The sequence below is a fragment of the Castor canadensis genome, chromosome 9 (genome assembly GCF_047511655.1).
Source record: "Castor canadensis chromosome 9, mCasCan1.hap1v2, whole genome shotgun sequence".
Classification (NCBI taxonomy): domain Eukaryota; kingdom Metazoa; phylum Chordata; class Mammalia; order Rodentia; family Castoridae; genus Castor; species Castor canadensis.
Genome location: NC_133394.1, coordinates 143898128 through 143910634, shown reverse-complemented (window position 1 = coordinate 143910634; position 12507 = coordinate 143898128). Strand labels below are relative to the sequence as shown.

Here is a 12507-nt window from a genome sequence, read left to right as displayed (position 1 = left end):
CAGCTGCTATCACAGGGTTCTGTGCTTAATAACCAGGCCTTTCTCCCCCAACCCAGACATGAGCTCTGCAAGGGCAGGGGTCCTGCATGGTCGATAGTTATGGACAACTCTGGTTCGCATCCTCAAGCCAGTGGTCTCAACTGCCAGAACTCCTGAGTGCCAATCCTGCCTCCTCTATTACCATTTGTGAAGCCTCAACACATAGTAGTACGTCCTGCCATGCTTGGCCATTCCTACACGAAAACAGGGATCCTAATCGTTACATTTCAATAAGCGTCAGGTATTGACAGTGGGTAACACTATGGAGGGAACCTGGAGTGGGTCCCACTAGGGGATGACTTGGAAAGAGCAGAACGAGAAGCCATCCTTGGACATTTTCTCCCCTCCTACATGGAGGCCTGTTGACAACGAGCTGTGAGTTCTTTTGGAAGCAGGGGTAGAGAAAGCGAGCAACAATGGAATATATTTCTGAGAAAGCCCAGACCTTTATTTTCCTTGCTAATTCGGCAGAAAACGCCTTGCCCTGAAATCACACTCTGGTTTGTTCGACTGGAAGACAGACCTGCACCGCCCATAGGCATGTAGCTTTGTGGGCCGTGGAAGCATATGCTGAGGTAAACAGCCTCTGAAAATCACATCCAAAGTCATGAATATAAAGCAAATTCTAAACATAAAAACAAAAATTATAAAATTTAAATATTTAACTGTACTCCCATAGCACAAAAGTTCGTATGTCTTTGGGGAACTTGGAGAGCTTTGTAGTGTGCAGAGGCGCCTGTGACATGACATCTCTCAGTGGGACTGTTCTGTGACCACCTTTAACATGATGCAGCTTGAAACATGGTGAGGAAGAATGTGCAGAAGGAGCTCCAGGACTCCCCACAGAACTCCAGGGCAGTTTTCCTCTGGTTTACCACTTCTGGGTCCTCTGCACACTTAGGATCTTTGTCCTCTTTGACCTTGGTTGACTCTCTTTGGGAGAGCTCTACTTCCTCCTTCCTGGGCTTTAGGTCTCCGTGTAGAATGGTATTTACTAGCTTGAGATTAGATTCTGGAAACTTCTTTTTGCACACTCTGGTCTTCAGGATGCTCTTGGAGTTTCCACAGATGTTTTTCTGTTTGCGTAGGGTCTGGGCAATTTGTTTCCAGTAGACCCTCTCCTCGTTGTGCTTTAGGCACCCAGTTGGATCGCCAGCAAAGACACAAGAAACCTCCTGGTCCATGCCAGTGCACTCAACCTTCAGCATGATGCCCAGCTCCTGCTCAGTCACAGCCCACCTGCAGGTGGCTTGGTCTTTGGTGACAAACTTGCCGTTGGTCACGGACTTGGATGTCCTGCTTCTCTGCTTATTCTGGCGCCTGCCCTGAGGGACTGAAGGATCTCCATCAGGAATGCTACCCTGTGCATTCTTTGCTCCACTTTTGACATTTTCTGAGAGCACCTGACCAGCCAGGAGTAGGACGGAGAGCAGACTGAGGCTGTGAACCCTCATGGTTTCAGCTGAGCAACACCTGTTTGACAAAAGGCAGGAAAATCAGGCAGGTAGCATACAGCAGTATAGGGCTGCAGCTGGCCTCCCTCTGCCCCAACACATGTCTGCCTGCTTTAGGAGAAGACCAAGAGTGTGTCTGGCTCCCAGCATCACTAGCCAAGCAGCCTCTCTGCTCCTATTTCCACTTGACTTGAGTTGATCTGAGTTTCAAAAGTCTCAGGCTGCCATTTGTCATCCTTTCCTTCTGTCTCTGAACCACATGAACTCCTCTGCTCACTCACTCCTGCATTTGCTCATTCCCTCAATCCTGCATTCATTCATGCAGCAAGCATTGAGCACCTATAGTATACCATGTACTAGCCTAGCTATTGAACATCCCACGGTCAATGAGAAAGCCTGAGGTATTAAAGAGCTTAGAAATACCCTTTGTGGGATTTAAATATGATTTACCAGGCAATCTGCCCCATCTCTGACCTCAATTTGATCTAGGACAAGTCACTCTCCCCACTCTGGAAATCAAGGTGTTGGATAAAATAATCACCAAACCCTCTTCTACCTCCAGAGTGCTGGGTTTGTACCTCACCAGCCTACACGCACACACATGATCCCAAAACGAGAAAGGAAGTAGTAAGAGTCATGAAGTGTCATAAAAAGCCATCTTGACTCAGAGACTGAACATGCCTTAGGTTTGACACACTGATTTGGGTGTGGTTCTAAGGTAGGATGTTTTTCAGGAGGACAAGTCCCAGGAAGGCTAGAAGGCAGAGAGGTCATCCAATTTGACAGGGAAAAGTGAAACAGGGTGGAGAAGAATCAGTTTCAACTAGTTTAGATTGCAAGGCTGAAAACACCAATCATGCTTAGTTGAGTTCCAGATGCCTGCTGGTGGCGCAGTGCTGGGCATTCAAAACGCCCTTCAATAGTAGTTTTTTGAAAAAAAGTCATTGAATCAATAGGATGACTGTCAATGTCACACTAAACTCCATGGGTTTTATTGCATGAGCAAAAAAAAAAAACACATTTAAAGGGAGAAGAGAAACCCATGACTAGTTGGCATCTATCATATGCTAAATACTGGTCCAGCATTTGATTCTCACCTTGCTTAATCCCTGCTACATAGCTATTAATATAACACCCCCAGGTAGCAGCTGTGACAGTTAAGGCTCAGGCAGGTAAATTGCTCAAGATCCTTTAGTCGACAGTGACAAACAGTGCAGCAGGTCAGACCATGTCTCTTGCTTTTCACCTTTACTCTGTCCTTCAGAAAATACTGGCAAAAAAATAAGAAATCTATGAACTAGGCAAGGTTTGCTTTGTCACAGATCGCAGTGACAAGATAATTCATATAATCTGTGCTCTGTTTTTAAAAACTACATAGAATTGTGTTTGGAAACAAAGGGAAGGGTCAGGAGGTGGCTGTGATCTAATTTCTACCCAGGAGTTTGCCCACTGCTGGGACTGGAAAAGAAAAGGCAGTCACAGGAGTTTGGGCTAAGGTGATGAAGGGTGGGACAGGAGGCCAGATAAGCCAGCTCTCACTTGTCCACCAGGGGACTCAGACCCAAGGAACACCAGGGCCTCAAGTAGAGGGAGAACTGGGGGAGGGAAGGGAAGGTCTGGTGGAGCCAGGCTCTTACCTTGTGGTGAGTGTGCAGATTCAGGGCAATCCCAGATGTGGGGGTGAGTGCAGCCTTCAGGTCCTCTCAGCTGAGGGCAAGGCAGGCTCAGCTATTTATACAGGAGCCCAAGGAGACTGGGTTTTTACAATGCACATACTTGTGAAGCTTTGTTCTCACTCCTCCCAGCCACGCCCCTTGGAAGAAGCCAGTTCCTACAGGGAAAGTGCTGGGTGGAATCCAGTGAGCAGGGGGTTACGTGTTGGCCACTAGACCTACATCCTGCAAGTCCTTCCTTTTCCAAGAAGCAGCAGAGCAAAGAATCCCCTTGATGCAGTGAGGTCCCCAGCAGTGATATTGGTGGAGGGAGTAAAATAACAATAACCACAGTAATCATAGCTACCAAATCTTGGAGCATTTTACCTGGGTCCTTCCCTGTCCTCAGTACCTCTACTCCATGAGATGGCATGCCATGGTTTCTCCCATTTTGGAGAAATGGACACTTGGAAACATCAGATGGCGTGTTCACATTTATAGAGCAAGGAGGAGAGAAGCCTAAATTTAAACCCAGGGCTCTCAGCATCTGTGATCTGATCTCTTCCCACTTACCAGTCTCAATAGATGCTGAAGAATGAGTGACTGAAGTTGCAGTAGCTTCTTAGTTTCTGAGTCCTGGTTTCATTGAGCCATCCGAATTTACTGCAGGAGTTCTACCACTCGAGCCACATCTCTATCCGTTTTTGCTATAATTTTCAGATAACATCTCACTTTTTGCCTGGTCTCATCTGAGATCTGATCCTCCTACCTACACGTTCCACATAGCTGTGATTACAGGCATGTGCTACCATGCCTAGCCTGAGGGAATTTTTGATATTTCAGTTGAAAATATTTACCTTCAGGTCACACAAAGGAGCTCATACTGGTCATCCTGCTGCAGGTAGAGTCTTACACTGGAATGACCTAGGTAGGCAATCATAGTCACAGCATTTGTTTAACTGTGTGACATTGTTCAAATTCCTTAATCACTTAGACCCTCCATTTGCTTCCTTACAGTAATAAGGTAATAACAGTACCTTATTACTGCATGCTGGAATTTTTACTGGTGCTGAGCTGTTAAGTGAAGCAGAAAAGTTTTAGTGCATAATAAAATCTTAAGTTGTGTTCTTTGAAAATTACATATTAGATATTTTGAGACTGTTCCTCATTTTTGAATTTGGTGGTTTTTAAAATTAGATTTGGAGTTATGTCATTCTCTGTATTGGTGAATTTAAATGATGAATTCAGTTTGTCTTTTGGAAGGTATAAGAAATGAACACAGTTGGTACCACCCACCAGTTAAGGCTGGTAATTGAATGCATGCCTCATCCAGTCTGGTCACTGGCAGGGGATTTCAAGTTCAAAGCTATGCTTGTTACCACATATAGCTCCTTGTCTTAGAGTGCTGGCTCTGTTGGTGTGGTTACCAGAGATTATATTAGTGGGTGTGTTTGGGTTCTGAGGTGAGTCTTAGTTAAGGGCAATACTGCCAGGCCAAGTTTGTCAAAAATCAATCCCTCCTTCGAAAGCAACCTTGTGAACAGAAGTAGAAAGTGCTGAGTAGAAAATAGAATTAGAAAGTGCTACCTTAAAGCTATATTCATTTGTTGGGTCAAATAATGTGTGTTAAAAACTTATCCACTGTCAGAGAAAATGGAGAAATCAGCTAAGCAAACAGCTGGAAAACCTGAAAACGTCTGGCAGGAAGCATTCGTGTTGGAACTACCGAGGAGACTGTGCATTCCAAATCTAAAAGGCTCATTAGTCATGACATTTCAGAGTTCATTTAGCAAATCAAACGACACCTAGTGCTAAGTTTACTTCTTCAGAACAGTGAGAGACAGCAAAATGATGAGGCTACAACTTTGGGTATGAAAGCATACAAATTTATTCCCTTTCTCAAAACTCAGTATTGACTTATTTTGCTCTATCTGTTCAATAGTTGGTTCTCATTCTGAATCCACCTAAAAAATAACTTCCCAGATTTTATTTTAGGTTATTCCAAATGAAATTGCTGTTTTTTTCCATAGGTTTAAAATGGTAGAATACCAAAAACTTTGAATAAAACAACCTAATAAAACAGGCTGGCTTTCCCCCCACTCAAGTAACAGAGTTATTTCAAAGTCTTATATTTTCTTTCTCAGGAAGATTTTTTTCTCATCTTTTTTAAAATCAACTTTCTCCCCAAATCAAGATTTTTTATTATTTCAGGATTTTTTGCATCTTTATTTTTAAAGAAATTATTCTTAAACAACAAATATCCTTTAAAGGAGCCTGTCCTTTGGGATAAAATTTCCCATGGCACACAGATCTCTGTGTCTGTGGGCACACACATGCAAGAGGATGGCACATAACACACGTACACACACATGTACACACACGTGTGCACACATGTACATGTGCACACACATGACATGCCTGCATGCCACCTCATTATATTGAGGTGGAAGAAGGTTCTAGAATCTCCCATCTGAATTTTCAGCCTTTAGCCATGTGTGTTACAAAAAGTGCCATTTGCCTCTGGAAAGTGGGGTAAAGGAGGAAGACAAGCTGCCCTAAATGTGTGTTAGGGCTGAGAATCACCATCTTACTTCCTTCACGTAAACAGGTGAGGATATTCAGATGAAACCCCCAAAAACATCTCTGAAAAGCCTTCTGAACAAATTGGTACCAATCCTCAAACAACAAAAGGATTCACATGTGTTATGTAGGAGAAGGCAGGCGTGAACAGGGAAATGAGACTATGGCTGTCCATAGGAAGAACAGGGTTGGACTCTAATGAGACCTTGCTCATCCCACCATACAGTCATTGATTCGTTCACTCATGCTTCCATTCTTCCCTGGAGCACTCAGCCTAGTACTGGCTGAGTGGGAATGTGATCAAGACTGTCATGGTCCTTCTCCTCAAGAAGATGGCAGACAACAGAAGACACATTTACAAATGACGACAATACAGGGGTTAATTGGCATGTTGGAGGGAAGCCTGGAGTGCTATGACTGGGGACATGTAACCTAACCAAAGGCAGAGAAGAATTCCTCAGGAGCCTGCAGAGACAAGTCACTTATGCAGTAACTGCTGTATGCAAGGTGCAGAGTTAGGCTCCCAAGGGAATGCCAATATGAGTGTGGTTTGGCTCTTGTCCTCAAGACCTAACCAGGTTTGCCTATGATTCTCTGTCAGATGGTTGCCATCTGACATTGCATTATTTCCTGGGTTCCATCCTTCATCAAAGACACCCTTGGCTAAGGGCTAATAAACTCCATAATGTATGATTGTCAGCAGTGTCATTTGCATAGTCTATGAAATCCCATTGCTGCTTAATCAGTTAAGGGACTCCCTCGGTAGCCAAGGGGCCTAAGGGAGATGTGCCTCCACCACATCTTCACATACCATAGAGATGATACCCCATCACACTGCAGGCTTCACATCATATTAGAAAACCCGGGGGTCACGTGGTCTGAGGCTCTGTCATACCCAGTGGTGAGCTTCTAAGTCAGCACAGTGTTATCTGTGATAGAGGACTCGGTTCTCCTTTTCAAGAGGGCACCTCTGGAAATTGGCTTGGTCTTAGTATTTGTCAAGTTTGGTCAAAGCAATGACTTTTTTGGAGGATTTGGGCCTCTGAATTCTAAACCAATGAAGGTACCCAGACCAGGAAACACAAGCTCAGCAGTCAACAGAATGGTGTTCAGCTGCCCTCAGTAAGTTTTTGTTTTGGGTGGCAGTTGAGGTTCAAATGGGTCCTGTAGCAGATGAGCAGCTGCCTGGCAGGTGGGACAATTTATAGTTAATTGATACCAGGAGAATCTGGGTCCTCTATTGGTTCTCCTACCTTAATGGGATGGGGCAAAATAGGAAGATGGAAATTTTATAAATAGAGGTTAAGTCCTAGTGAAAAAAACAGAAACTCTTTCAAGGGATTATTTGATGGTTTGAACTCTTATAAGGAGTTGTTGGAGGAAGCCAGCAACTAAACTGGTTATCAGGAACACAAAAGTTCTGTTGAATGACTCTTCTTCTGGTACATTCAGAGAAGTAAAGTGTGTCTCGGTTACTGTTAGTAACCCCTGTAACTTTGAAAGGAAGAAGTGTCCAGGCATGACCTTGTGTTGTAACTCTAGTATATGTAGAGACATGTGGGATTTTAATTTATACTTTGGATATATGTGAGGCAGGAGATATTCAGAGGTGTTTTTTTGTTTTTTGCCCTGAAAGGGATAATTTTTAGGTGATGGCCCAACTATTTATATAAATGTCAGGAGACAGTCACTTGTTGGCCAGGGTATCCAGTACTAAGATGGATGCCTAAAGTTTGGCAAAGTGCATTATTTCTTGGGTTCCATCCTTCATCAAAGACATCCTGGCTAAGGGCTGATAAACTCCATAATGTATGATTGTCAGCAGTGTCATTTGCATAGTCTATGAAATCCCATTGCTGCTTAATCAGTTAAGGGACTCCCTCGGTAGCCAAGGGGCCTAGGGGAGATGTGCATCTGGCAAGAGATTGAGAACAGGGAAAATCATGACCCCCTGTAGGCAGAATATGCCAGAGGGCTCAGTGTGGGCTCCATCCACCTTGAGAAGCCCTCAGTAGCTATGTTGAGCATGTGGGCGCTGTTTCCTTGACTACACATCCGGGTAGGAGGGCCACAGGCACAGGTCTGAAGGAGTCTTCTTTCAGAACAGACTGTAGATAGCCAATCATTGTCATTTTAATGGTGTTTATCCTGAGGCAGTTTCTTGCATCAGACCCTTGGCCAACTTATGATGGCCCCTGGAAATGGTCTGAGACTCCAGGAGACTTGGAAAGAAATTGACCAAGTATCTACAGTGATGGAGGATTGGAGTGAACTAACAGGAATTCCTGCTGACTTTACTTTGGAAATAAAATTAGTAAATGAGAAGTTTGTTGTCATCAGAACCCCAAAACCACTAATAAATGTTGGAATTGTATGTCCATAATGAATCTGTCACTGAATCTCCTTTGAGGAGGATGTCATCAAGGTAAAATCATACCTGGGATCCTGTAGATGGGTGAAAGCAGTTAGGATCTTTTCTGTGACAAAACTGCTGATAAACTCCATGCACAACTTGGGTAGGTATACTGTGTCATTTCAGAATAGCAACAAACTACACCTAAGATAGTGTAGTAAGAGGCACTGATGTTAGCCAAATCATTAAGAGCAAAATAACTGTCAGTTATTGATTGGATACACTCAGTAATTGTGAGGAGGGGGAAGAAGAGGAAGGGACCCGGTGCCTATAGGCAATAGTCTCTCCCTGGTTCAGCTTCCTTTGGTCCCCTTCTCTCTCTCTTTCTCTCTCTCTCTCTCTCTCATTGTTGCTTTTCTTTTTAATTAATTAAAATGTCCTAGGTGGCTAAACATTGTTGTTTTTTCTTTTTGGTCTCACTTTACCATTTTAATTTTTTTTTTAATTTCCTTTGAGTTTTTACTGATAAGCTACTGGTGGCCTCAAATATCCTCTGCTATGAGTGGCAGTCTCCCTTTCTAGGGCTCCCTTATCAGCCTCACAGGGGCTGGAATCTGATCCAAGAAGGCAAAGTTTGCAACATTCCAATCTTTGAACAATTTAGTCCTAAGAGGAAATTCTTAGCATGCTGAGAAATGGTGTACTCAGGAGCATCCAAGCACATTTGCCAGGAGATGACATCTTCTTCCAAGCTGGAAACCTCTTTAGCTGTCACTGTCACAGAAGGATGAAGAATAAAATGTCCTTCCCCTGCTCCTCTGTCAAGAGGCAGTGGGCTCCTGGTATGTAAGGATGTGATTCCACCAGACCCAGGGATGACAGCACCAAGGCAGGTGCAACACAGAGACTGGCCCTTGAAGCAATCCTTAAGGTTGTGGGGAGTCTTCCATTGGAACAGCACCCTATACTAGGCTTCCAATCAAGAGAGATGGGCCTGTCCAAACTGGGAATTAAGTGGGTGACTGTCTCCAGAGGGTAGCAATGCCCAGGAATGACACGGTCAACCCTCAACAGACCTCAGAAGGGGGACCTCACTTAACAGAAACTTGTTTGTCACACAGAGTGTGAAATTTTTTAAAAATAGAGAGTTCTACCCAGGACTCAATTTCCAGCCCCCAAACTGTCTGTGCTGAGTGTTAGTAGGCCTCTGTGGTGTGGCCAGGCCAGGTCATTTGTCTCAGCACCCTCAAGTACACCCAGAGAAACCACTCCTGGTCCCCACTCTCTCCAGAAGCCTTTGCTTGCCAGTTAGCTCTAGAAGCCTTCTTGCTCTTGCCTTTGACAGGACACTTCCCCACCAGTAAGGTGTCCATTGGAGATCTCTGGTAGTCTCAATAACACCTAGACTAGCAAGAATATGAGCTCTTGCCACAGTTTAGACTGGATGATCATGAAAAGATACAGGAGACAAACCAGCAGTGGCCATGTTGAAAATATCCCAATAGCCAGAGACACCCTCCAGGGAAAGCTTGCTGCTTGGTACAGTCAGTGCATGAGGTAATGGTAGGTAAAGTCTGGCCCTCCATGGATCACCAAGTCATCCTGCTGGCTGCACAGGTGTCTCAAAATGTACCTGTGAGGTTTTAATTACTGAAGATGACTGAGTGCTAAGGTATTGAAAAAAGAATTTATTACTTCACGGGGACATGCCATACAGTGCAGGACAGCAGCAGTGGAAGTGAAGTCCTGGCTGGAGGCAAAAGGAAAAGTGACATGGAATCCAAGGCCACAGGCTTTACTGTAGTTTCTAAGGGAAAGTCAAACCTGGGCAGAGCACTGGCTGTAGAATGAGCTGGACTGAATAATCCCAGCACTGTTGCGGCTTGGGACCTAGCTATCTGGTCCTGGCCCTGGGATGATTTAGGGAGGAAGAAATATTGGCTTGGAGTGTGAGAACTAGATAAAGGGGTGGCTGGCTTGCAAGTGATCTGAAATAAGTTGTGTATGGTCTTTAGGAATCAGCTGACACTGGGAAGGACTGCCATCCTCTGGATCTAAAAGGTCCCCAAAGAAGTCAAAAATATAAAATATAAAAAAATGAAAGCACTTTATTAACACAAACACCCAGATACAGAGTTGGGGCCACAAACTGCTCTGTTTTCATATTCATCTTACTGTTTTTTCTCATGAGTGCTTTGTTTTCTAGTCTAGTTCTTCCCATGGTTGGAAGTATGATCACCAGCTTTGAGCTGATAGGTTGGGTTTCAGTCTCACTCCAGCCATTGCACTCGTCAATAATGACCCAATCACAGGATTCATGGTGAACAGACCAGTCCTGTGAACAGGTAGTTGGGTTTAGAGGAGGAGCAGTTGTTCTCTAAGAAAGGAAGCATTATTCTCAGAAGGAAGAGATGGAAGGCTTGTGACTGAACTGGGAGAAAGTTACAGACAAGGTGCGTGAGTTGCTGTGTAGGAAGGCATTCAAGAGTTCACCTAAGGCTTCATCCGGACCAGAGACTGTCAACCTTCTCAAGGATGAAGGCCCCTTTCCAACACTGATCTCCTGTTCAGCCTTACAGTATCTTACCACTCACACATTTGATAAGTAGTGATTGAGATGGTGAGAGTGACAGCAGCTGCTGGTGGAGCTATCTCTGCATACAAGTCTCAAGAATGACCTTACATAATCTTGTACCATGCCCAGGAATTTTATCCACTTTGTGCAGAAGAGGAAATGAAAGATCATTCTAGGCTAGACAACTGTGGGTGGTGGAGTCAGGATTCCAAAATGGGTAATTGAAACCTAGGCAGTTAGCCTAGACTACTGTCAAAGGGCCACAAAGTGAATGGAAATTTGCAACACCATTAAAAATGGTTTGCACATTATTACTGTGATACTATCTACTGTCACCTAAAAAAGAATCATATATTTATTTATAAGATATATTGCTCATTTAATGACATCATGAATCTTTACAACTTCCCCCTTTGAGCCCTATACCCTTCCATTCTTCCTACTCCTACTTTTGGCTCTTTGGGGCCACTGGTTAGAGAACTTTGGTATGACACAGGCTGCCATCCCAAAACAACAAGGGAATAGATACTCCAGTCCAAGACTGGGACAAGGCACAGATATAAGCACTACTGTTGCCAGCTTCATCTAGTTTATGACCTGAGAGCTTATTCACTTTTTCAAAAATGGGTGAATTAAGCTCTACAGAGTGACAGTGTCACCTGAGTGTGACAGAGAAAAGAGAGAGAATCTGACTATAGCCAACAGGTGGCCAGGTTTGATTTAGTAACATGTCCCCTCTTCTTTCAAGTCAAATGAGCAGAAAAGGAGTCCTCTATCTTTTTTCAGTCTCTTTAAAACAATCACGTGAATGAATTTGTCTTAGACCTAAACTTATACCACTCAACTTTTTTTTTGTTTTTTATAAGACAGGGTCTTGCTTATGTAGCCCAGGCTGGCCTTGAACTTGCAATCCTCCTGCCTTGGTCTCTGATGCTGAGATTTCTGCTAGGAACCACCATGCTTGTGGATGCTATTAAACTTTTAAGATAAATTGCCACAGGCAGAAGCCAGCTAGTGTAGGCTTACAACTTTTGCAGAGTGATTGCAAGGCTCATTTCCAGTTTTCAGAAGCATTGGTGGCTGCATTGTAGCACTCCACTGTGATGGGTAGCTCAGGTCCCATGCTTACTTGGTTGAGTACAGCCAAGTGTTCAGTCTCTACTGAGGCCCAGTAGCAGGCCAAGAACTGTCTCTCAAAAAGAGAGAAGTTATTTGCACATGATGGCAGGGTCTTGCTCCCAAGTTGAGATTCATCTACAAAGACCAAAGGCTCTAACAGCATCCCCCATTTGTTACAGGCATCCAAGTGCCATCGATCTTCTGGATCATATGACCAAGTGGTAGAGCAGTCTGCTTCGTATTTGGGACCTGTTGCAGAGCCTTCTCCTGATCTGGGCCCCACTCAAAACTAGAAGGTTTTTGAGTTACTTGATGATTGTGCTGGAGTATCACATTCAAATGAAAGTAACATGCCAAACTCAAATAGGCCCATAGGCATTGTGCCTCTTTCTTAGTAGTAGGTGGGTGAGGCCAGATGCAATAACTTATCCTCCATATTACAAAGGATATCTTTCCATAGTCTCTGTCTTACCAATAAGTTCAGATCAGTTGCTACTTTATGCTCACTAGGTCCAATCAGCTTAATGTCATCAACTCAATGAACCTATGTGATGCCCTATGGCAGGGAAGGGCAGTCAAGGTCCCTGTGGTTTAGATTATGACTCGGGAAGTTAGCATTCTTAGGCTTACTGCTGACATTGATGGCTGAATGCAAGCTGCTTCTGGTATGCCTTATGGTCAGGAATGGAGAAGAAGGCACTTGTTAGGTGATTAACTGCATACCAGATGCCAGGG

General features: G+C 44.1%; 1 protein-coding gene across 1 annotated transcript; it reads right to left on the bottom strand.

Moving 5' to 3' along the window:
• Positions 1 to 461: 461 nt before the first annotated feature.
• Positions 462 to 3284, bottom strand: Fgfbp1 (fibroblast growth factor binding protein 1). The gene is made up of 2 exons (XM_020171644.2): positions 3131 to 3284; positions 462 to 1512 (listed from the first exon to the last, which is right to left on the bottom strand). The coding sequence occupies exon 2, from the start codon at positions 1491 to 1493 to the stop codon at positions 819 to 821; it is 675 nt and encodes a 224-aa protein (XP_020027233.1). The 5' UTR covers positions 1494 to 1512; positions 3131 to 3284; the 3' UTR covers positions 462 to 818.
• Positions 3285 to 12507: the final 9223 nt, after the last annotated feature.

Coding starts and splice junctions, on each gene's coding strand:
- Fgfbp1 (XM_020171644.2), bottom strand. CDS start 1,493: ATGAGGGTTCACAGCCTCAGTCTGCTCTCCGTCCTACTCCTGGCTGGT.